Raw genomic sequence first — 23,167 nt, 5'->3', positions numbered from 1 at the left:
TGTAGGACAAAGGGGTAGACCATCTAAGTATACTGAATGGTGCTTTCAGCATGCAAATTAAATAAGACACCTTTTGACCATAGAATATTTCAGAGGTTGGGCATATACATTGTATACTGAATTCAAAAGACTACCAACACAGATTCAAACTTTTTGCGGTCAATGGCATGAATAAACAGACTTTATTTGCCTGAAGAATTTCTACTAAAAGGACTAAATTCCTTCAACACCGACATACCAAATCCTTCAAAAACACAACCAGCTCACGGAAGACATTTTCATTTAGACTAGAAGCTCTGGTTACAGTTTAATAGTGGCATTACTTAGCACTTTTGATTGTCAAAAATTTAAACAGTCATAGGGACCAGTTTCTTTACCCTTTTGCATCATATGGGATCACACATTTTACATAAGAGACTTGTTGCAGTGCTTGTGCAGCTGTGGTAGCTAATTGGCAAGAAGAGGTAACATGGCTGGTACTGTATGTAGCACTGAATCTTGCAGTCCAAACACCTCCCACACACATACATCTGTGTTTAATGCATCTCCAAAGTCAAACCAGCTTCCCAACCAAGATCAATCAAACTACAGCCCGAGTGTGTGGCACTGCAGTGGACTTGTAGCTATGAGATACAGTGATGCGCCTCTCTTCATAAATATAAACCTTCACTGACAATTAGACTGGTAGTTTATTGCAGAACATCACTGCAGATCCTAAATGAACCCCAAAAATCTTTTTTAATTTTTTTTTATTTGTAAACTCGTAGATGTAAATAAATGATGAATGCAATATTTCTGCCTCTAGAAAAGGCTTTTGATATAGAGTATTTCTACAGGCATTCCTAGTGTCTCTCAAACCTACAAGGTCCACAAAGGTAGGAGCCAGTTGATTAATGGTGCAGTATATGTGCGGGGGACTGAGGCATTCGTTCCTTCCCTCTACTCGTCATCTTTGTCTTTGGCGCCGTGTTTGAGGATGCGGGTGAATTCTGCATAGTTGAAGTTGCCCTTCTTGTCGATGGGTGCCTCACGGAACAGCTCGTCCACCTCCTCATCTGTGAAACGATCTCCCATGGTGGTCAGCAGCTCTCTCAGATGGTCCTCATGGATCACGCCTTGAACAGAGGCAAGATAAAGTTCAGCATACTGATACTGTAGTCTCAGTGCCATAATTTGTGTTAAGAATATGTGTCATTACTCACCAGATCCTTCCTCATCAAAGCAGGCAAAGGCGTTGCGGATGACGTCCTCAGGATCTGTCCCATTGAGCCTTTCTCCAAACATGGTGAGGAACATGGTAAAGTTTATGGGCCCAGGTGCTTCACTCATCATCCCCTCCAGGTATTCATCTGATGGGTTCTTACCTGAGGATGAACAACAGTTACATGCAATGTACTAGAACATTTGTGATAAAAACAATGCACTTCCACAGAGCTGTGACACTTCGGTCCAAAATGCCCTTATTCAGAGCAGCAGATTTCTTTACTTTTACCTCCAATAATACCAATTCCTACATTTCCCACAGTGTAATTCTATGGCATCTCCACCACTGATAAATGTCTGCGTTATTCCAACACTAAAACCCCAGAGTATACGTGTAGCAACTAGGCACAGGCTGAGTAGCAACAAAATTTACTGTGTGAAAAAGTAGAGTGTGAATAGAGTGTGAGCTGTGCTGATTACCCAGAGAAGCCAGCATGTCATGCAGATCCTCTTTGTCGATGAAACCGTCTCTGTTCTGGTCGATCATGTTGAAGGCCTCTTTGAACTCCTGGATCTGAGACTGGTCGAACATGGCAAACACATTGGAGGTGGCCCTCTGAGGACGCTTTTTGGTGGTCTTTCCCTTGGCGCGCTTGCTGGACATGGTGACGGCTGGATCTAGGCCTGTGCACATTGAAATGTGGTTAGATAACATTGTGCTAATGTTGTACTGGCTTGGGTATATTATTTGTTAAAAACAGGTGAACATCTAAACAGTATCCATTTGAAAAGAGGATTTTGCATTATAGTGCTACAACCTGGTGCACTGCATCTGTGGAGATCTTTAATATTCTTGTTCTCGTGCTCCTTTAGTGGGAGAACTGCTTTTTTCTTGATTTCTCCAGAGAAAGAATCACAAGCTGTCTAAATGTCAGGTACAGCGATGGGCGTAAAAATGACATGTCTCCACAGTGTGCGCTGCAGCCATCTTTAGATGCTTCCAGTATTAAACCTGTCACTCATGTTTACGACTGCAAGGACTTGTCACGTGTGTTATGGTGTGTCATACCCAGTGCACAGCAGCAGACAAAGGACAGAGAAGGCAGAGAAGGAGCAGGGGAATGTGGTTGATGAGTCACACAGTGTCAGTATAACGCCATTATAAAGAGACGCCGAGGTGATGTGAAAGGTGTTGTACAGTGTAATCATTTATTCATCAACACAATTACTATTTCAGTATGAACTGTTTCAGGGGGTTGTGTTTAAATCAGTTTTGAACGCAAAAAACAAAATCACATCTTTCAGAAAGGTAAGTATATGTTTTTACATTTGATGAATTTTTGGAAAACATTTTCCTAATAATTAACCCCAGTGGAATATACTGTTTAAAATGCGTACAAACGTTAAGTGTCCTTAGTACTTTTACTGGTGAGCTGTAACAAAACACATTCTCCAGTGTTAAACATATCCAGTTATAAGTCACTTAATTCCTTGAGTTTTAATGTCTGTATATTTACCAATGGTAAGAATTAATACATATAAACATGGATTTTCTTTAAAATGTTCTTTAAACAAAATACACTTCCACAACTTATTTATTTCATGCACAGCACAGTTATGATTACATTGAAGCATATTCCAACTTTCTTTATAAATAACTGTCCTATATTTCCAAACCTCTGTCTCCAAGGGCACCGTTTCTGTGACACCCTTGTCAACATGTTCAGTGGGCAGGAATAGTCCTACATTTCTGTGTTTGTTCTATCTGTTGCTCATATGATTTACAAAAGCCTCACAGAAAAGCTGGTGAAGTCAGAGTTGGAGCAGGTTTGCCTATCTATGTCACCCTTTATCTTTCTCTGTTCAGCATAAAGTTTTCTCCTCTCCTGATCTTTATACAAATGAAGATGCATTATAAAGTTAAGAGTCAATGCAAAGCAGCCTGAGTTTAAAATAATAAAAGTGCCTACGTTAGTACAACTCCAGAAATGGATCCGTAGGTTTGGGTTCTCAGAGAAAAGGTTACAGGAAGGCAATTCAGGCCTGATGTCAAATTATTGGGATGTAAGGATGTTATTAACTTGTTCTCAGTATACCCCCCACACACAGTATTAATCATTCTTTTCTCTGGCTACAGACACATGTTGAACAACACAGTCATTTTATTTGACTGCTGTTTGCCTGCCATTTTCCTTCACGTGCCATTTAATGAGGAAATCTGGAAGGTGTGTGCTGCTGGCCCAAAGCCCTTCCATTTTCCAACATACTGTCACTGAGGAAGCTGGGAACAAAACAGTATCCAGCTTCAAATTCAGGTTTCAGGAACAGAGGAATTCCTCAGTCCGATTAGGGCTCTTTTCTCTCTCGCCTACAATGTCGCCTAGATGGTAAAGTCTTCTTGCCATATACCATAGTTACATTAGGCAGCTATTAAAAATGGCAGTAGTGTAACGGTAAGAGAATTTGTTGAGCCTTTGATGAAGTGGCTCCAGTGTAAACAGTCCAACTGTAGGCCGAGGAATGTAGTTATCTCTGGGCTGCGTTCTTGTTTGGCTCCATTGATTCAGTAGTGTCCCCTGAGAAAGTCTGATTGGTGTTTAACTCTGCATCAATAGCTCTGTTTAAAGCAAGCTAAAACTCAGATCCATGAAAGACTCTTTGACTAGTGTCATTATTTCACTGTTTACATTTTCAGTTCATGTCCTGCTGAACTAGTGCCCTGGTCACTATTAACATTTACTGCATTCTGTCCAGAGTATATTAACAATGATTCTCAAAGAATCAGAGAACAACTATTTTTGACCTTAGGAACGGAAGCATTTGGCTGACTTGCCGCAGCTTGGCTTTTACAAACAATTGTATTTGTTCTCTGTCCACTGCGGCTCCTCTGTGAACCCTTCTGATCCCTTTGGAAATGACAAAGTCTCCTCTGTTTCTCTTTACAGAAAGGACACAGACACACACACACACACACACACACACACACACAAAATCCGTCAGGCTGTCACCACTCACCCTTACTTCAGGTCACGCAGGCCACAAATAATGAAGCAAAGACTAAAAGGCCAATGGTCAGGAATTCCAAAAACAAACAGAGAGCGAAGTGGAAGTTAGGCTCTCATCACCTTTAAAAAGAGGTTTGTATGAATGTGTCTGTCAGATCTAAATGGGTCAGCAGCATTCAGAAATTCCCTTGTCTAATATGCCACATTGATGAGGTGGAGGTAAACACACAGGCATATAGTACAGTACTATACTGTATGGATAAACATATAGGTCTAAGGAGAATATCATCTACAGGCCTCTTATCACACTAATCGAAAGACGATTCCACTCTATTGTAACTGCTGCCTATGAATCATCGCTCTGCTTCCCCAGTTCTGTTACTCTATCCATTCCTTTACTTTTAGCACTGACAGTTGAGCATTGTATCACTGAACTTAATTTAAGCATTCAGCCGTCTTCAAAGACACATAATGTTAGCTTTTAATGCATATTTATGCAAGCCAAGCATAAAAGGAGCTTTCTTTCTCACCTTCGCTTCAGGTAGAAATATCTGGGAGTCCTTCAAACTCCTTTTGTCTGGGTCCGACAGAGCAGTGGGAAGGGAAGCAGGCAGTCCTACTGAAAAGTTTGTTTAAAGAATCAGACTCACTATGGGTCCCTCCCCTTTCTGTCACGGCCAATAGAGAGACCAGCCCGTCCCATACAAAGACATCCCAGGCCAGGCCATTTCTCCATACAAGGCAAAAGAATGCACAGGCTGCTGCCTGCTACTGCCACAGACGCTGCTTGAGATGTTTGGGAAAAAGGCAGAAATGACAGGAACTACGATAAGGCTGCCTTATTTAGAAAAAAAAGGGCCTAAACATTTAGAGGAAGCTCTGTATGGTGGAGAGTGGAAACATGGGAGAGAGTTGTGAGCAGATCCAGAGCAGATTTGAAAGGCAGTGTTTCTGTTGCAAGACTATAGGTTTCCTTAAATAGGCAGTTTAGCTGGTCATTGGGGCCTGAACGTGCAGGCATCACCTAATATTACGACAAGGACGCTACATCTGTTTTGTAGTTGCTCACATATCTCTCCATCATTTTTTGTCAAAAAGCCACATGGAATACAAAGAAGAGTTCCATGCCCTAACATTTAAACACACTTTTTTATAAAAATATAATATCTTTAATATAATGCGTTACATCTTCACCTCCTTAATTGGGCATTTACATTTAGGAGTACAGTATAACTTTTAATTACAAATGAACCATTTTGGCAATCTAAAAGGTATAATATATCAAAATATAAGTCTATTTTGTATGTAAAGTAACTTTTAGTGTAGTTTCAATATAGCTGTAATAATAAACATCTCTGAAATCTTTTTTATTTAACGTTTTATTTAACGTAGATTACAGCCTAATATTTATCTTTGTGTTTGTGTCTTTCATATTTCATATTCTCTTCATATGTTTAATTGCATATTCTATTAATGTTGAAAACAAAACATTTTTTTATAAAATATAAAACACACAAATTGCGGCCTTCTCGCAAAAGACCTGAGCCCTGTGTGTGATCAGGCTGAGCCTCTATACAGGTGCAGTGATGCCCTCTGCTGGGTCAAACTAAGAAATCAGTTCATGAAATAATGAGAATTCTTCATTTTTTTTCAGACAAAAATAATGTGTCACGCATTAGCAAATACTTTTTAGCAGACCATCCTGTGATCATACAGAAAACATATGTTTAAAATAATAATTATTATTATCAAATGGCCTATATGTATATATAAGCATCGTCTTGGTAAGAGCAAGCAGAAAACGTTCTAAAATTGGGCAATTAATAGATCTGCTAAAAAGAGATATATTAATAAATACAACAATATAGAATTCAATAAAAATGGATGTTTAGCATGCAGCACATTGTACTTAATTCTAATAAAAAGCCGCCTTAGATGTACATGGAGATACTGTCAGTGTTTAAAAGTAGCATGTGAGAATTGTTTTATGCAGATATGCATTTTATGCAGTTTTTACCTGCATGCAGAAGGAGCAGAGTTTGTACTAGTTTTCTCATTTTGACCGCACTCAGGGTTAATTTAACACAACTCTTTGCAAGGTTTAGTAGGCCAAAGCTTTAGAAGCACCGCTTCCTATAACGCACTTTCTGACAGTTGAGAAACTGACTAATTATAACCTTGCAAAACAGATAAAGGATTTCTGGATTTAAGATGTTATCATTAAAGGCGGGTGACGTCACGCCTTATTTTCAGACAATTCATTGGCTGTTGGACTGGTCGCCTTGTGTTTTGCGCATGCGCATTACACTAGAACGCGTCCAGGACGGTGTTTGTATCATCGTGAGGCGCAACACTAAAGGTAATGTCCCTTCTGTGGACGCTCATCAACAACACGGAAATAACGAGCTGTTTCTGAACACATCCAGCTGCTCTAATCAGAGTTACGGAAAGTTATACGGTCTTTGTCGTTTGCTGTAACGTACACATCGTCGTTCGAAAAGTCACAAAGTTGTTTCAACGCTAAATCGTCTGCCAAAACAAGCGCATTCTCAATGAAGTCCTGAACAGCAAATGTATGGCGTGTTAAACAGAGTCACTTAAAACTTAAAAATATTGGCAAGTAACGTTACATTAAACGGGTTCCTTGAATGTGTTAAAGCATCGATTCCTCGATAACACTAAACGACGCTATAGAGTCTATAGTTGCGGAAGTTATTAGACTTTGTAATTATTCGACTGTGTTAGACAATTTTGCTTATATTTAATACACTTCTTTAAATGTAAATTTTGTTATTACGGATTTTAAAAAAAACTAAAATAAATTTCTGTTGTTCATTCAGTTGTTCTGGACAGTGTACCCACATTAGCTGTCCATCCCTGTCCTCATACAAGTAAATCAATGATGGTGATTGATATTATGTAATCATTAAATATGAGATAAGAGATGTGCAACAGGGGTCAGGAAAACATGTTACATATGATGAAGACATTGCATTAGCGTAATGCACGTCCACGTCTCCCTGAAGGCAAAACTCCGTAAAAACCAAGATTGGCCTCATCAGTCGAGTATTGGGAAAGTGAGAGACAAATGGCACATTAAAGTGTGTGAAATCTACTGTGTCATCTAGTGATGAAACTAAATTAGCAGATTTTCAAAAAACGCATCCGCAACAAAGTAGATTAAAGTAGGATTGAAGTTAATTAGCCAAGTAAATAAATTAATAAAGAAGAATTTGTCTAAATTTGAATATGATTCAGTTAGGGATGTCCCAATACCAGAATCAGACGTTGGCTCCTATACTGGCCTTGTAAACTTGTACACAAAAAAACTTTGCAGATTCTGCATGCAAAACCAAGGACAGGCAGTGGTGAAACTGGCTGTCCTTAAGACAAACCACAACAACAGGAGTAAAACAGACCGTAAGCTCTGCTAAAGATTATTATAAACATGTTTAGTATCTACAGCATCATGACATTTGTGACAACCAAAGGAGATCTACAGCTCCTAAAACTTTACTTGACGTTTGATTTGTTTTACAAAGTTATTTTGTCTCCATGTTCTTCTGAAGACTCTACGTATGTGTTTTCTGTGGCTCTTCATTCAGGATCTCGCCCCAATCTGTAGTTTGTTTGTTTGTTTGTTGTTTTTTTCAGTAAAAGTTGCTTTGTTTATGAAAGGTTTCTTTTGTGGGTGATGTTTACCTGAGAACATATAGACCTTAAATGCGGGCTCCTTTCAGATGGTCAGAGGTTAGAAATCTGTAATGGTTGGTGGAAACTGTGTAAAAGTCTGAATTGTTCAGTCTGTGAAAGTCTTAAGTAGTTTTCAGGTTTGTTCCCATTACTATTTGGACCGCAGTGTCACTTTGTGTCTCCCGTCAGCTTAACTGGGCCGTGGATTGATGAAAATTTTATTGTCCACCCATTCCTACTACTAACAAAACAGTTTAGTACTTGTATTGGTACTCAAATGTTAGTACTTGGACATCCCTAGAGTTGAAATGAATTTAAAGGCGGTAAAGCTTGGATTGTGCCAATTTGCATTGCTGGTATATGCATGAGAATTTTTTTTTAATATGTCAGAAAAGGAATCCAAGGTTGACACATTAACCCTTTTATCTTTGTACATCAGTTATTAACCCGCTTGTTTTTCTCTTCTGGGATCATTTTTTACCCTCAATTTTTGTGATTTTTACAATACAGCTTGCTTGGCACTTTTAGTCAACTGTCACTAAATACTGTATCAAAGAATCCAAATGCCTGAACGAGCACAGAAAATAGTAACACACATCAGCATGCCATAAGCAACACACTGCATTTGACAATTACAAAGTTAGATTATTTGCGAAGACTATAGAATTCTCCCCCCCCTTTTTTACTGCATATAAAATCTGGCATAAACTCTGTCTTCTCTGTATGACATTGTTTTTCTACCTCGGCCTACCTTACTGTCATGTCCTCTTCCATTAACACCACAGTGATGTCCATTAAAATGCAAGTTATTAGCTTGACTTCTCCCAAGCTGGCTAGGTCTGTGAGGGATATTCCTGTGTTGGTAAATCCTGACTGCTGGAGAGTCCCTTCATCTTCACCCAGAGAGCTGTGGTGAAGCCTAGAAACTGTGTGTGCATGTGCTTTTTCATACCACGTGTTTGAATAGCCTGTCCAAGCCTTTTAGAAACTACTGGTCTGGCCGTCATGTGCAGCACAAGTAGAGAAGTATGAACTCAGGTTGACAAGAGGGCATCTGCATATAGAGTGAGTATGAGCCAGTAACATTGTGTGAGAGAGAGGAAGCATGAGTTTGTGCCTGAAAATACCAGGATACTCTCAGAGATGCTATATTTTGCTTCCTAGCTCAGACCAGAGCATCCTACAGTGCTGCCATCTCTGCCGATCAAGTGGAAGTCCTGATTTAGATTAGCACTTGGGATAATCATCCATATAAACCTTTTACAGCTACATCTCAGCTCTAACCAAATGTAGCTTTAACGACACAGACAGATGTGGGGGCTGCGGTTGAGCAGTCCAAGCCTTGAAAAGACTATTAAGTAGACTGGAGTACTCTGCTGGAAATGGAGAAAATGTTTCTTCAGGTTATCCCTGAGTTCCTATGTTGGGAAAAGCCTTTATAGTGGTGGGATATGGCAGAAAGACACAGACTGGCTGGGAAAGAACATCTGCATCCTTCTCTGTGGGTAAGATTGCTTAAGCAGGGATGATGCTAAAAGCAGGTTTAATTCAGTGTGTAGGTGTGTATTACATGATCTATCACAGTGTCTGTTCTTCTTAAATATGAAAGTGGGTTATGATAAATAAGCCTCTTTGTGTGATTGCTGCTGCCACATCTTGTTATGTAAACATTTTGGTTACGTTGGTTTCTGTTACCTATATCTAAACAAAATGATGTATTGACTACATATGTATTGACTCTTTTGTTTGTTGCAGAATCAAAGCATTCATTTAAGTTGTTCCTTACTAACATTAAAACTTGCTTTACAAGCTACTTTCCTATCTATGTATGCAAGGGACTTGCAAGTCCAGTTGAAATACTATGCTCAGAAATCTATCACTAACTCTTGAACCTTTAAATCCTCATTAGTCTCAAACTTCTCTTTGTGGCTTAGACTATTGGGGCCAGTAAGTCTTTAGGATTTAGCACTAACATTTCACTATATTAGCATTGGAATTTCACTACGTAAACTTTTTCTCACAATCAACATGAGTAGCAAAAATGACTGGCGGTTTTGATTTTACATTCCAGTTGTTGGCCTTAGGCCCATATTCATTTTTAAGAGCAGATTCTGACAGTTTTTTTTTTTTTTTTTATCAAAAATGGGAAGTGAGTCAGTTTGTGTCCTCTAAGACATGCCCCTGTGTTTCTAGCTAACCTAAGTGAAAAGTTTGATAAGCATGTTGTGTATATTATAAGGAACTTTTTGGCAGGATGACCAAACTGTGGCTTATCTTTAACTGGGTTACATTATGACTGAATCCTGCTGACATTGGGAAAGAAAGTATCAAGGATAAAACCACAGACTACGGAACACAGACCCTTCATTTTTCGGTCATGCCACTGAGCGTTACTGTTCTCACTTTGTGTTTTATTTTTATTTTTTGTTTAATTTTAATTTTTTCTCCTCCAAGTCCCAAACCATGAATATTGTGGGCCAGCTGGCTGAGACGGTGTTTGTGACAGTGAAGGAGCTGTACCGTGGACTTAACCCTGCCACGCTCACCGGAGGGATCGATGTCATTGTGGTGCGACAGCCTGATGGCTCATTCCAGTGCTCCCCTTTTCATGTTCGCTTCGGTAAGCTAGGTGTGCTGCGATCCAAGGAGAAAATTGTAAGTCTGATTTGTTTTTTTACATTATTGAACTATAGTATTTTTATGTTGCTACACAGTTTTTATTTATAGTTTGCTTTTGGTTATTTATTAATGTGATTTTTAGGTTGACATTGAAATAAATGGAGAATCAGTTGACTTGCACATGAAGCTGGGTGATAATGGAGAAGCATTTTTTGTGGAGGAAAATGAAAACATGGCGGTAAGACTGGTTATAAATACAGTAATCTTATTTTGACAAGGCGAATGGTTCATCATCCCTGTAAACTTTCCCCTTCAGGCCCAGGTCCCAGCCCATCTGTGCACCTCTCCACTTCCACTTGAATTTCCTGAAGAAACAGCTGACACCCCTGAAGGAACCTCCATTGCTGGGTCTGGCAACCGCAGGAAGAAACGCCGTCGCAGACGTATGCGTTCTGACACCAATTGGAGAGAAGGTGCCAGCTCTTCATCAGAAGAGAGAGAAAGGGAGAAGGAATGGGAGAGAGACAGTGATGTGGGTGGACAAGAGAGTCCTGCTCAAGAGGAGCTCATCACAGCATTACAAGCCAGGTCAGTGATTAAAACACATAGCTTGAAAGAGAACAGAACTATACATCACTATATATGTGGTTCAGTATTTACTTCTTACGGTCAACACAATATTTAAAAGATATTGTGTGTGTGTGTGTGTTCTAGTAAATCAGTGTACTACTCTATGTCTGAGGAGCCAAATGAGGAGCTGGGGACCACGCATCCACACTCAGATGGAGAACAGTCACCCTCAGAAAGGTGAACAAGGTTAATTTGTTGATTAAATTAATTATTTTGTTTGTGATGTTATAATCACTGTCAGTACACAAAAATATTTTTTTCAGATTCTCATGTTAATCTCTGTTTTTCTTGTATCTCTCTCCTTGTATCTGTCCCAGCACTGTGTTTTACAGCCGGTCTTCCTCTCCTAAAAGCGACTCTGAGCTGTTGGTTAAACCCCAGGAGTCTTTGGGACCTCAGATGCAGTGGAACTGGGGACGCTTTCCCACAGTATGGTAACACACACACACATTTAAATATGTAGGTGTGCTTTTTCAACCTGCCCATAGTGTAGTTATGCAGTAGAGTTTCCAGTGTCTCACATTGTTCTCTCCGACCTCACTCTCACAGCTGTGTCAGTCAGAGACAACACAAATGGAGTTACAGCACATCTCCCCTTCAGGCACTTCTCATTTCCGCACCATAAAGAGACAGGACTCTTTTGAACTGAACTTGGAGCCTGTCATTAGCTGTGGCAGACTGGGCAGCGTAACAGTGATTAGACCACAACCCAGGACTCCCCCCTTGGACCTGGATAGTCACCTGATACAAAGCCTGCCTTTCTCTGAGGAGAACCTCTTTCACATTGACCATTCCACTCCCAGTGACCTCTCCGAGTCTCATGCATCATCAGTGAAGACCGCGGTGGACTTGACACAAATGCTTAAACCTAAATTAGTGGAAGGGGAGAAGGGGGACTTTTCTCCTTATTCCAGTAGTCCAAATAATACAAGTGATTACCTTGACAGCAAAGAAAGCACAGTTGCTTTTGCTCATGTCAGCACTGTGATTGATACAGTTAGTAAAAATAATGAAGTCAGTGGGAACAAACCAGAAAATGACCAGAAAAAAACCATACAACAAAGAGAAGATGGCATAGTCACAGGAACAAGTTCGAGTCGTATAGCCTCATTAAATCTACAACAACTGGCTGCTTTAACTAAACCAAGAGAACAGAGTTTGAGTAGTGCTGCTGTCGGTGAAGAGGACAGTGGGTCAGGGCCCTGTGCTGACGGAGGAGAAGAGGATGGTGGACATGGAGTTACGGATGGGTCAAACAGAGTCTCACTGACCAACAAAACTGACTCCAAAATAGAAATAAGTGACAATGGCATCAGATGTACTGCTGCAGCAAACTCTTTTGAGGCATCCTCTAAGATGGAAAAGAAAGGTGAAGCATCAATCTAAACATTTATGTTGTTGTACTTAAAGACCTACATCTACCTTACAGGACACCTTTTGTCAGTTTGTGAATGTTAACCAGTCTTTTCTGTGTCATTCAGTCACAGCTAGACGTAATCACCATCTAGGACCAACAGATATTTACTTAGATGATCTGACAACGCTAGACCCAGGAGTGGCTGCGCTCTACTTCCCAAAGTGGTAAAAAGACGAATAATGGATATCAATTTATAAGTAATTAAAGATAAATTAATTATTATTTTTTCATATCTCCTGTGCCTGCAGTGATGCAGACGGAGCATTTCAGCATGTGGCCGAACCGGGTTCCTGCTCAGGAAGCCAGTCACCTCAGTCTGTGGGCAGCGCAGTCATGGATAGTGGCACAGAGTACCTGTCTGATTCTACCTCCTACAACATGGATGTCAGCTTGTCCCTCTGTGGACAAGAGGGTGACACCAGTCAAATCACCAAAGGTAAGTGTGATTAAATACTGTATGTACATATCTGTGTGTTATGCGTTAGTAACACTTTTCCCGTGGAGGTAAATCGGTCATCATATTGTTTATGCTCTTTTCCAGAAAAATTCATGAAGCACATTGTGACATACCAGGATTTTGCCCAAAATCCAGGAATCATTGAGGATCCTAGTCTTGTTGTCTGCATCAACTCCAAGTAAGAGGGAAAAACATGTTTATACTATCACCATTTACAACAGTGTCCTGAAAATACTCAAATTATCTATATGTGTGTTTATGTTTGTTCATCTCTTTTACAGCTATTATAACTGGGCAGTGGCTGCTCCAATGGTGTTGTCAATGACAGCTTTCCAAAAAAACCTGCCTAAGGTAATTTTGCTTGTTTGGAAATGTGACTGCAATAATGTAAAGTCATAATGCATTATAATATCTAGTTTTGCTGTGTGGGTCGGTGTGTGTGGGTGTGCGTGTGAAACAGAGTACAATAGAGCAGCTGGTGAAGGACAAGATGCCTAAAAAGTCTGGACGCTGGTGGTTTTGGAGAAGAAGAGACATGGACAACCAGGTAGACACTCAGTAACTCAGGTTAAAGGACACCTTCACTGATACTGAACTTGCTTCTTTTGGTTCTAGTTTGAGAAGTATATGTAAATGAAAACCATTAAAGTTCCCTCTGACCTCTCTACATTAAAATATGTATCTGGTTCTATCTTAAAAACACCTCCAGATGACATCACCTTCAGTTCAGATTATATCATCTTGTTGCCCACACTATGGAGTTTGTAACCATGTTCAACCTGCTTCTCCAGAACATCAGAGGGGCGTTTTAAATCATTGATGTACATTTACACCCTAGATTAAAGCCATAGAAAGCAATTTGAAAATTGGTGAATTCGCCCTAAATGGTTAATCATTGATGTTTAGACTTGCAAATCCATCCCTTGTGTTGTACCTAGAGTCTTTAGGTGTGCTCTTGTTAGCTGGGGTTGGTTTATGTTCCGTCAGTATAAGTCATAAGATAAAGAATGTTGTTTTTTAATTTTTGTTTTGTTTTTGATGAGTAGTTTGTTTTTTATGTTTTTGCACAAAAAACGCAATTTTTAATATGTTTTAGAATGCTGCTGCTGAATGTAACGTCCTTGTTTTTCAGCAAAAACCCTCAAAGGAGGGGCAAGCGGACCCATTGGCAAGTGTTTCTTCCACAGTAAAGTAAGTCGCCTGACTAAGAAAGGCTCTAACACAATTTACCTTATACAACTCTATTGTATATGCTCTGTTGCAGTTGGCCCCGGTTCAGAAACTTTTCATGTTTCATTTAAAATTTTTTAAATTTTTTTTTATGTTTGAGCCTTGTTTAGTCTGAAGAATTAAAACAAGTTATTAAAAATAATTAACCAAGAATAAAAGATTTGTACGTGTACAAATAAATATGTCCTAGACCTCATTAACTTTTGTTATATTCATCCAAATGTCACTTTTTTAGTAAATGTCAATTCTTCTATCTGCCACATCTACTAAATTCTAAGAATCCCACACAATCGCAGAGATAACAGTAAGGAAGTAGAACAACCTCAGTTGTTGCAATTTATGTATATCTCATAGCTTGGAATTGCTAAGCTCCTTATGTTCAGCAACACACAATGTAATAAAGTATCAACAATGTTTAATTTATTTGCATTTTTTTAAGTCAGGTATTTTCTATATAAAATCAAACTTGCATTGTGTAGTTTAACAGTCAGTGGATTGTAACGGAAAGAAACAGTTGACAGTTGCTAGCACTTGGTAGTGCTAAAAAGCCTCTGTGACAGTAATTTGTTTTGTGTGTTGTCCCAACTTTTAGGCCATTCTACAGATGGGTTTTACAATAGAAAAGCATCTGTCTATTATCCCCCTTTACCCCTACTTTCATCAAAAACATCAGGGAATTACCATGCACAGTTTTTAGCAGTAATTTTTGAAGACATTCAAGCTCTCCTGGAAGTTTCAGTACATTAACAGCAGCCCACTGATTGCTGCACATTGTATATTGTGCAATACCCCAAAAATCGATATCTCTTCTTGTAAGTGGGTCTATCATTTGCCTTTTTGCATAATAATGATACAGATAAAAAGTACTAATCACCATATCATTTCTCTTGTCAAAAACTACTCATAAATCCACCTAATAAAATCACAGTCGGTTGATATATGTATTTGTATATGTCCTTTCACCAGAGCCACACTGGATGACATCGACAGCGATGAGGCAGCAGGGCTTGGCCGAAAAGCAATGATTCCATCCAGCGTATCAGCAGAGACTCTTAGCACCACACAGTGTATCACCCAGATGTACCGCAAATCACTACGTTTGACCTCTAAACAGATAGTAAGAGATGCTCATGTATGGGTTCAGATATTAACACAAAGGTTTCAGCTATATTTCTTCATTGTCTACTCAACACCGTACTATCTCTGTCCTCACGCTTATTCAGGAGCAATTAAATCTCTGTGAAGGAGCCAACAAGGTGGTGTTCAGTGTGACCACACAATATCAAGGGACCTGTCGCTGTGAGGCCGCCATCTATCTTTGGAACTGGGAGGACCGCGTCATCATATCAGACATAGATGGCACCATCACTAGGTAAAAACAACCATCTTCCTTTGCAACCAATAGAATCTGTAGTCTAATAAACTTGTTGATACCAGACTGTTCATACTGAGTGACTTGTGTAGAATGTGTAATCTTACATTATTACAGTATTATAATTAGTCTTGACTTTCTGTCTCTTCAGGTCTGATGCTCTGGGTCATATTCTGCCTCAGTTTGGAAAAGACTGGACACATAAAGACATTGCCAAACTCTACCACAAAATACACCAGTATGTGCGATTCTTCTTAAAACTAAAAAACTCTGTTTTTTTTTTTTTATTCAGTTTTTCTAGACTAGAACATCTAGTCACATGACTTGCACTATAACAAGTGAAAACATATCACATTAGTTACGGCTGACTGTGTAATCTGGATTGCCAGAATCGCATACATCCAAGTTACATGGTCTATTCAAATAATTAAATTACAGCATTTACAGTTCTGTTCGAATACTCACTCACTGAATCACATTGCAAAATACCACAGAGTAAATCGTTATGTGTTGGAATTTTTCTTATTTTTATTTTTTTGGTGCGCCGAGCAGATTTTCTGTGCGCGGAGACCGTGTCAGCAGTGCACAATTGCGCATGCGCACAGCTTAAAGGGAACACTGCTTCCTTGTTTGTCATCTTTTTTTCTTTTTTTTGATGAATTCAGCTGGTCAATTAATTGAAAAAAGATTTAATTCTGTTCAAATAATTAATCTCTTGTCACAGTTTTGTAGAATCAGGATACAGTACACTTTCTAATTCTAGTTTGTTAAACTATAATGCAAATAAGGATGTCTCTTCATTGCAGAAATGGCTATAAGTTCCTGTATTGTTCAGCGCGAGCTATAGGTATGGCTGCAATCACTAAAAACTACCTACAGTGGGTCAACGACAAAGGCACTGTCCTTCCTAAAGGCCCTGTGCTGCTAGCTCCTAGCAGCCTCTTCTCAGCACTACACAGGTAACAAATACATGCCATTAATCTACTATATGTGCTCTACTAAGAATGTGGCACAATAATCACAGTATGTGGGATATTAGTTCTTATGTTTTCTCTGCATATATCTAATGAAATTAGCCCTACACTAAAAGTAATTCAACTGCTGTCCTCCAGAGGCCACTCATCCTCAAACTGGGACTCAGTAAACACTAATCCTGTTATACTGTATGAAATGTAAATATATGCAAGAACCCTGAACAGTTCATTCTTTTCACACTTAACTGTTTGTCTACTATATGCAGAGAGGTAATAGAGAAGAAGCCAGAGGTGTTTAAAATTGCTTGCCTCGGTGACATCAAAGAGCTGTTCGGCAGACAGAGACAACCTTTCTACGCGGCCTTTGGTAACAGAACTAATGTAAGCAACACTGCAGTGTTTTTCCAGCTGTTAATTTGCATATATGATAGTCATTTTAGCATCTAGAATATTCCTTAACTAGTACATAATGGGAAAAGGGAAAAGATGCATAGCTATTATTTAAGTGTGTTGATCTGTTAATAGCAGGTAGAAATAAAGCTAATTATTATAGATAACAGACAAATATTCATTTTAGTATACGTATAAGGCATTCAGACCCCCTGAATTTTATGTTGCAGCCTGATACTAAACTTGTTTAAATTCACATTTTTCATTAATCTACACTCGCCAAAATGTATGACAGAATGACAAAGTGAAAACAGAATTTTAGAAATGTCTGTAAATTTATTAAAAAGGAAAAACTGAAATATCACATGTACGTAAGTATTCAGAAATTAAGCTCAAATGCCTCCTATTTCCCTTGATCATTGCTGAGATGTTTCTATACCTTGACTGGAGTCCACCTGTGGTAAACTAAATTGATTTGGACATCATTTTGAGAGGCACACACCTCTCTATAGAAGTCCTCACAGCTGACAATGCACACTATACCTGAACAAAAACCATGAAGTCAATAGAACTGCATGCACAATAGGATTATTGCAAGGCAGAGATCTGGGGAAGGCTACAAAAATCCAGGATTCTGCCAAGAGCCCAGGCTAAACTGAGCAATTAGGCCAGAAGGACCTTAGTTAGACAGTTAACCAAGAACCCAATGGTCACGCTGACTGAGTAGACATTACAGACATTTCTAAAATTCTGTTTTCACTTTTTCACTATGGGGCACTGAGTGTAGATTGATGAGGGGAAAAATTATTTGCTGTACTGTACTATAAGGGTGTGAGGGGGTCTGAAAACTTTCTGAATGCACTGTAGATATAACAAATGTTAAAATGATACTGAAACCCCTCTCTGTTTCTGTATTATGATGCTGTCTTCACTTTTGCAGGATGCTTATGCCTATAAGCAGATTGGTGTGCCTGACACCAGGATATTCACTGTCAACCCAAAAGGAGAGCTTATGCAGGAGAAGACTAAAGGAAACAAGTCATCGTAAGTGCACAACACATCACGGAGAGGACGGTGAACAACTTTTGAGTTTATAAATCTATATCTGATATTGATGATTCCTTGTGGTATCAATAAAGGCAGATATCAATGCCCACACTCCACGCACGTGGGTTCACATATTACTGAACAATTCTGAAACTGTGTTTGTATGTGTTTTGTAGGTACAGCCACCTCAGTGAAATGGTGGAGCATTTCTTTCCTGCACTTCACAGTAGCACATCCTCAGCCTTTGACTGCCCTGAGTACAGCAGTTTCTCCTATTGGAAAGAGCCTCTGCCAGAAGTGGATCTGAATGCACTGCTGTAAACCCCCCCCCCCCCCCCCCCCCCCCCCCTCCCCCCCCCCCCCCCCCCCCCCCCCCCAGCATGCCTAATTATTGCCTTTGATAGTTCTGCTAACTGTTGAGCCTGTTTATGAGCCACTGATTAAACTGGAACCTAAAGATGAAGCCAAAGTAGGTCATAATATGCACAGACATGCGTTTTAAAAAAAAGGGGTGTAAACCATTATATAGCGCTCCGCCTGTGATTCTACATTGACCATGGCACAATACTTAACCTTTTATATCTGACAAAAATTGCTTTTTATAGTGTTTACCAGTATCGTAGTTATTCAATAGTATAAATTTAAGTAGCTATTAGAATAGATGGCGTTACACTGTTGCATATTTTAGCTGAACCAAATGGACCAAATATACCTTTTGTAAAGAAATTTAGCTATATTAGACAGGGATTAAGTGATGCCTAAGTCCTGCAAACGCCAAAACTAATGGCCTTAATTGAAACATACCCAGGGACACGTAGCTACTACACACACCTGTTGTGTTGAGGTTGAGTGACTGTGTTTGTGTCTTATTAAGAACAAAGAACATCATTAGGTTTTAGTGTTGTGAGAAGAAGTTTTTATAGATACATGTACCAATCAAAAATATGGTGTGGAGATATATTAAAGGGGTGTATAACAAATTCTTGGGATGGTTTAACTCTTATATGTGCTTCAGGTGTAAAAACCTCTTAGATGTCCGTATAAAAAAAAAAAAAAAAAAAAAACTACAGTTAATGCACGGCTAAATAGAAGACAAATGCAGAGTAGAATTTGGTCTTAAGCTATCATAACATTTGTATGGTTAAATACATGAGCACCGTAATGACAAGTGGATCTGTGCATTTGGTGATTATTGTGAAACTACATGAAGCACATTTCACACGTCTTCGTGTAAAGTGCTCTGCTACCAGGTTTAGCAAAGGTCATACACTACATGAATGGGGAGGTGGGTCAGCCTGACTAATTTGAGATGACATCTTGGTGGTTGTCATTGGTGTCGTTGCTACATTGCCATTGTACTATAAGAAAACAATATCATTATTATTGCACAGATTTTTCTATTCAAATGTGTAGAGATCCATTGGAGCTGAAAATTTTGCTGCTACTTTTGAAACCAATTGTTTAGAAATATTTTAAAACAATGACTTTTTTTGTCTTCCAGTTTTAACGTGAAATTCCTTTTTTTTTTTTTAATGCATGCAGAAAAAAATTGCTATCACTACATAGATTTGTGTATGTCTTTTAATAATCTATATCGTTTTGCAATAAATAATATTTTGAACAGTTTAAACAATATGCAAATAAAGTGTGTGCATGAATTTTGTAAGATAGTGTGGGTTTGGTGTAGACGTGAAGTCAGGTTGAAACGTGTTGCAGTATCTGAGTTATAGTGGGACGAATGATGGTGTTTAGAAAAGGCGTAACGGGATCTGGCCGACGATCATCTGCGTCAAGGCGCTTTATTGACTCTACCTGAACAGGAAGTGTAGACACCGGACAGCACTGTTGCCATAGGTAAGTCTTTAATTCTGAACCAAGACTTGAGGTGAAAATAATGTCAGATTATCTCACTATATGTTACGTTAGGCTAGCTTGAGTGTAAGTGTTTGGGTGGGGGCGTATCACTCGTTGTTTAAGTGATGACCCACTAAGTGATAAACGAGCGCTTATGAATACTAAAGTGTGATTAGTTTTTTTACATTTTATTAGGAAGTAATCCAAATGATTCAAATCACAGTTTCCCTGCAGCACAATGAGCCTATCAGTGTAAATTTGCTGACGGGTGTTTAACCGCACGGAAAGCCTGCTCTCTGGAAACCGAAACTTAAAACTAGGAAACACACGCACTAAAGGTCGACAACGTCGTTGTTATAAGACCTCGCGCTTGACCATTGGCCATTATTCACTTGCAACTAATACGTCCTGTTTATAGACGTGGGTTGATGAAACTGGTCCAGCAGCCTGTAGTATTTTCCTTTGTTTATACACCGTCTGGTTTTTGTCGTTTCCTGCAAGCAAGGCCATGGTTCATACTACCACTACACTTTTGTGAGACTTTGGGAGGTGTCGCAAACAGGATATTTAATGCGTGAAACATGGTCAGATTTTCGTGTAGGTTTAGTAAGATTACATTTAGGGCAGCAGAAATGATTCTGTATTTTTAGAATTTACTACCTGCTGTTAGAAGAAGCTGCTTTTAGATCTTTGGTGAATTCAAGCAAAACAATTCAACAGCTAATAAAAGAAACACTCATCCATCCAAGCTTATGCTATTTGCAAAAAATAAAACTAATCTGATTCATTCATAATAGTTTGTAATATAAGCAGAACATTACATTACATATTTCAGAGGTCTTATGTGTTTTTTGCTTCTCCAGCACCTGCCACAATGTCTGTGAGTGAGACTGAAGCAAACCTCTCCAAAGAGAGTCCGGCAATGTCTGTTGTGGAGCTTACTTGTCCCATCTGCTTGGAGCTCTTCTCTGAGCCAGTTTCTCTTCCCTGTAGTCATATCTACTGCTTTGCCTGTCTTCAGACTATGGGAGAAGGCCTTGACCACCACACCTGCCCTGAGTGCCAGACAGCATATCAGGGAACCAAGGCCCTTGTGAAAAGCATCAAAATGTGCCATATGGTGGAGACGTACAAAGCCACTGCTGAGAAGACCAACTCCACTGCAAACCGTTCATATGAAACGGTCAATAGTCATGATATGGCTGTGACAGATTCATTAAACACAAAACACCAACAGGACTTAGCACCAGCTGGGGGCAGCTCGGAGGAGAATGCAAAATCCAAGGTAAAGTATGGCTTTCAAACCGTGTCTGGATCCCCAGAGTGTCCCTTTTCTTCAGATCAAGAGCAAGTCATCAGCAAAGCCAAATTGGAAATGGAGGAACCTAAATTCAAACTTGCATCTCAAGTCACAGAGTTGACCCTCAAGTTGGAGATGGCTGAGGATGTCCTGAAGAAAGATAAGGAATGGGAGTTAGAGGTGACCACAGCTAATACTCAGCTGAGAGAGAAAGCATTCAACCTGTTGGATCAGATAAAGGAATTGTCCCAGAGCTATTGTGCGAAGGTGGCACAGGTGATTCAAGAAGAGCTGGGTCCAGGTGAGGCTGGTATATGCAGTCGAGTCAGTCAAGCCTCTGAGCTGACTAAGCAGCTGAGGCAGGCTGTGCTCAGAGCTGAATCCCTGTTGACCGAAGATAACAAGACTGTGTTTAGCAGCGAGCTTCAGATTCTACAACCGCACATCGAGCAGTTAATGGCAAAACCGATTGAAGAGGAAGACCACATTGAATCCAAAGTCAACCCGGCTCTAGCTTGTCCCAAGCTGGAAAACATGAACGCTGAGCTGAGGGAAAGACTTGGAGAGATTCAGCGTTCTCTTCGGAACACCCTCAATCCTTCAGAGGTGACCTTTAACCCTGAAACGGCACATCCCAACCTTGTTCTCTCAGAAGACTTAAAGACAGTGACTTTTAGTGCCACCAAACAGCCCTACCCATCCTCTCCACAGAGGTTTACCAGTTTCTTCCAAGTCCTCAGCACCCAGAGCTTCTCTGAAGGCATCCATTGCTGGGAGGTAGAGCTCGAAGGCTCTCCGTGGATCATTGGTTTTTGCTACAGTGCCAAGCTAGCACGCAGTGGGCTGCCCTCTGCCCTGGAAAGCAGCCGGAGCTCCTGGTGTCTGATGTGGTTCAACAACCTGTTGACAGCCTTTGAGCAGGGTCATGACGTGCCACTGAAGAAGACCACAGTGTCCCGCAGGCTAGAGATCAAGCTGTGCTTCAAGACCCACAGACTGAGCTTCTACAACATCAGCCCTGTCAGTGGGAAGACTCACATTTACACGTTTAAGGCCAACCACACTGAACCAGTGCACCTAGCCTACAGGATGATGTCAGGGCACCCCAAAGCACGTGTTACGATTTATTCATAATCATAACTACAGTCTGAAAATCATATTTACTTTATAGCAAAGAAAAAAAATAATCGAAAAGCTTTTCTTTTTTTTTGCTGTCAAGTCTGAAAGTTAGGACTGTGTAAGCCCTTGTTAAAGGAACCATATCTCTTAAAGAAAGATCCTTTTAGCAAAATGGATTGACTTGCTTGTCAATAACAGTAATAAAGTTTAGAGAGTATCTTGTGTTCTGTTTCTTTGTAATTAATGTAATGAAACTTCCTTTTTACAGGGATGCTGTAAAAAGCAGACTTACTACATGAAATTGATTTGTAAATAGAGTATTGTCTGCCTGACAAATAGTAATTTGTTTTCTCCAGCTTCCATATTACACTTTTCAAAGCGATTCATTTTGTTTAAGATAGAAACTGACCAACTAATAAGAAGATATAGACAGCCACTGTGTAAAATCTTCCAATTACAGTAACAGAAATATTTCTGTTGTTTTACAGGTGTTTAATGTCAGCAAATAAATTTATATTTTCAGCGTATTTAGAGGTTGGAAAATAAACTGCTTAAATGCTTCATGTAAATCTAAATAAACCATTGAATTATGAAATATGAGTGGACCAAAATAGCCAACATAATCAAATAATTATGTTTATTTTGTATTAAGCCAGACTGTATTTCTTTAATAAGAGAACCTAATACTCAATAGTAGCAGTGATCATTATTATCATTGTATCACCAAGAGAGCATCTTTGTTCCTTTTTGGGTATAGATGGTTTACAAAAACTTCATGTAAAAAAAAGGGCCTGAAGAGAGAGATTTATAAAATTCTGCTGCTGTTCTATACTTATTCTTATCACCAAGTGCATCTA

At 39.4% G+C, this 23,167-nt stretch overlaps 3 protein-coding genes across 7 annotated transcripts; 2 read left to right on the top strand and 1 right to left on the bottom strand.

Moving 5' to 3' along the window:
• Window positions 1–163: 163 nt before the first annotated feature.
• myl9b (myosin, light chain 9b, regulatory) lies at window positions 164–4,897 on the bottom strand. The gene is made up of 4 exons (XM_067504698.1): window positions 4,739–4,897; window positions 1,684–1,887; window positions 1,203–1,364; window positions 164–1,115 (listed from the first exon to the last, which is right to left on the bottom strand). The coding sequence occupies exons 2-4, from the start codon at window positions 1,865–1,867 to the stop codon at window positions 940–942; spliced, it is 522 nt and encodes a 173-aa protein (XP_067360799.1). The 5' UTR covers window positions 1,868–1,887; window positions 4,739–4,897; the 3' UTR covers window positions 164–939.
• A 1,612-nt stretch (window positions 4,898–6,509) lies between these two features.
• Window positions 6,510–19,411, top strand: LOC137127039 (phosphatidate phosphatase LPIN2-like). Of its 5 annotated transcripts, none has more exons than XM_067503362.1 (20): window positions 6,510–6,567; window positions 10,356–10,556; window positions 10,663–10,758; window positions 10,837–11,108; window positions 11,235–11,327; window positions 11,468–11,579; window positions 11,700–12,519; window positions 12,632–12,731; window positions 12,816–13,003; window positions 13,109–13,202; window positions 13,306–13,375; window positions 13,485–13,571; window positions 14,157–14,215; window positions 15,221–15,371; window positions 15,478–15,626; window positions 15,778–15,864; window positions 16,433–16,585; window positions 16,867–16,981; window positions 17,931–18,034; window positions 18,214–19,411. In XM_067503362.1, exons 2-20 carry the CDS (start codon window positions 10,365–10,367, stop codon window positions 18,356–18,358), a joined length of 3,087 nt encoding a protein of 1,028 aa, XP_067359463.1. In that variant the 5' UTR covers window positions 6,510–6,567; window positions 10,356–10,364; the 3' UTR covers window positions 18,359–19,411. The 5 variants fall into 5 exon arrangements, with proteins under 5 accessions (XP_067359463.1, XP_067359464.1, XP_067359465.1 ...); XM_067503363.1 differs by lacking the exon at window positions 6,510–6,567 and adding an exon at window positions 6,587–7,099; XM_067503364.1 differs by lacking the exon at window positions 6,510–6,567 and adding an exon at window positions 7,145–7,628.
• Window positions 19,412–19,743: 332 nt separating this feature from the next.
• On the top strand, window positions 19,744–22,527 carry trim107 (tripartite motif containing 107). The gene is made up of 2 exons (XM_067503366.1): window positions 19,744–19,891; window positions 20,755–22,527. Exon 2 carries the CDS (start codon window positions 20,766–20,768, stop codon window positions 22,323–22,325), a length of 1,560 nt encoding a protein of 519 aa, XP_067359467.1. The 5' UTR covers window positions 19,744–19,891; window positions 20,755–20,765; the 3' UTR covers window positions 22,326–22,527.
• Window positions 22,528–23,167: the final 640 nt, after the last annotated feature.

Source organism: Channa argus, chromosome 5 (genome assembly GCF_033026475.1).
Source record: "Channa argus isolate prfri chromosome 5, Channa argus male v1.0, whole genome shotgun sequence".
Classification (NCBI taxonomy): Eukaryota; Metazoa; Chordata; class Actinopteri; order Anabantiformes; family Channidae; genus Channa; species Channa argus.
Note: the sequence above shows the minus strand (reverse complement) of the source record. Positions and strands in the feature narration are given on the sequence as shown.

Bases quoted from the DNA above. Each gene is read 5' to 3' on its own strand.
- myl9b (XM_067504698.1), bottom strand. From the start codon at position 1,867: ATGTCCAGCAAGCGCGCCAAGGGAAAGACCACCAAAAAGCGTCCTCAG. The intron at 1,365-1,683 runs GTAATCAGCACA...GTTCATCCTCAG, and splicing joins TGACATGCTGGCTTCTCTGG to GTAAGAACCCATCAGATGAA. The intron at 1,116-1,202 runs GTGAGTAATGAC...CCTCTGTTCAAG, and splicing joins CTTTGATGAGGAAGGATCTG to GCGTGATCCATGAGGACCAT.
- LOC137127039 (XM_067503361.1), top strand. From the start codon at position 9,353: ATGGCAGAAAGACACAGACTGGCTGGGAAAGAACATCTGCATCCTTCT. The intron at 13,203-13,305 runs GTAAGAGGGAAA...TCTCTTTTACAG, and splicing joins GTTGTCTGCATCAACTCCAA to CTATTATAACTGGGCAGTGG. The intron at 15,865-16,432 runs GTATGTGCGATT...TCTTCATTGCAG, and splicing joins CTCTACCACAAAATACACCA to AAATGGCTATAAGTTCCTGT.
- trim107 (XM_067503366.1), top strand. From the start codon at position 20,766: ATGTCTGTGAGTGAGACTGAAGCAAACCTCTCCAAAGAGAGTCCGGCA.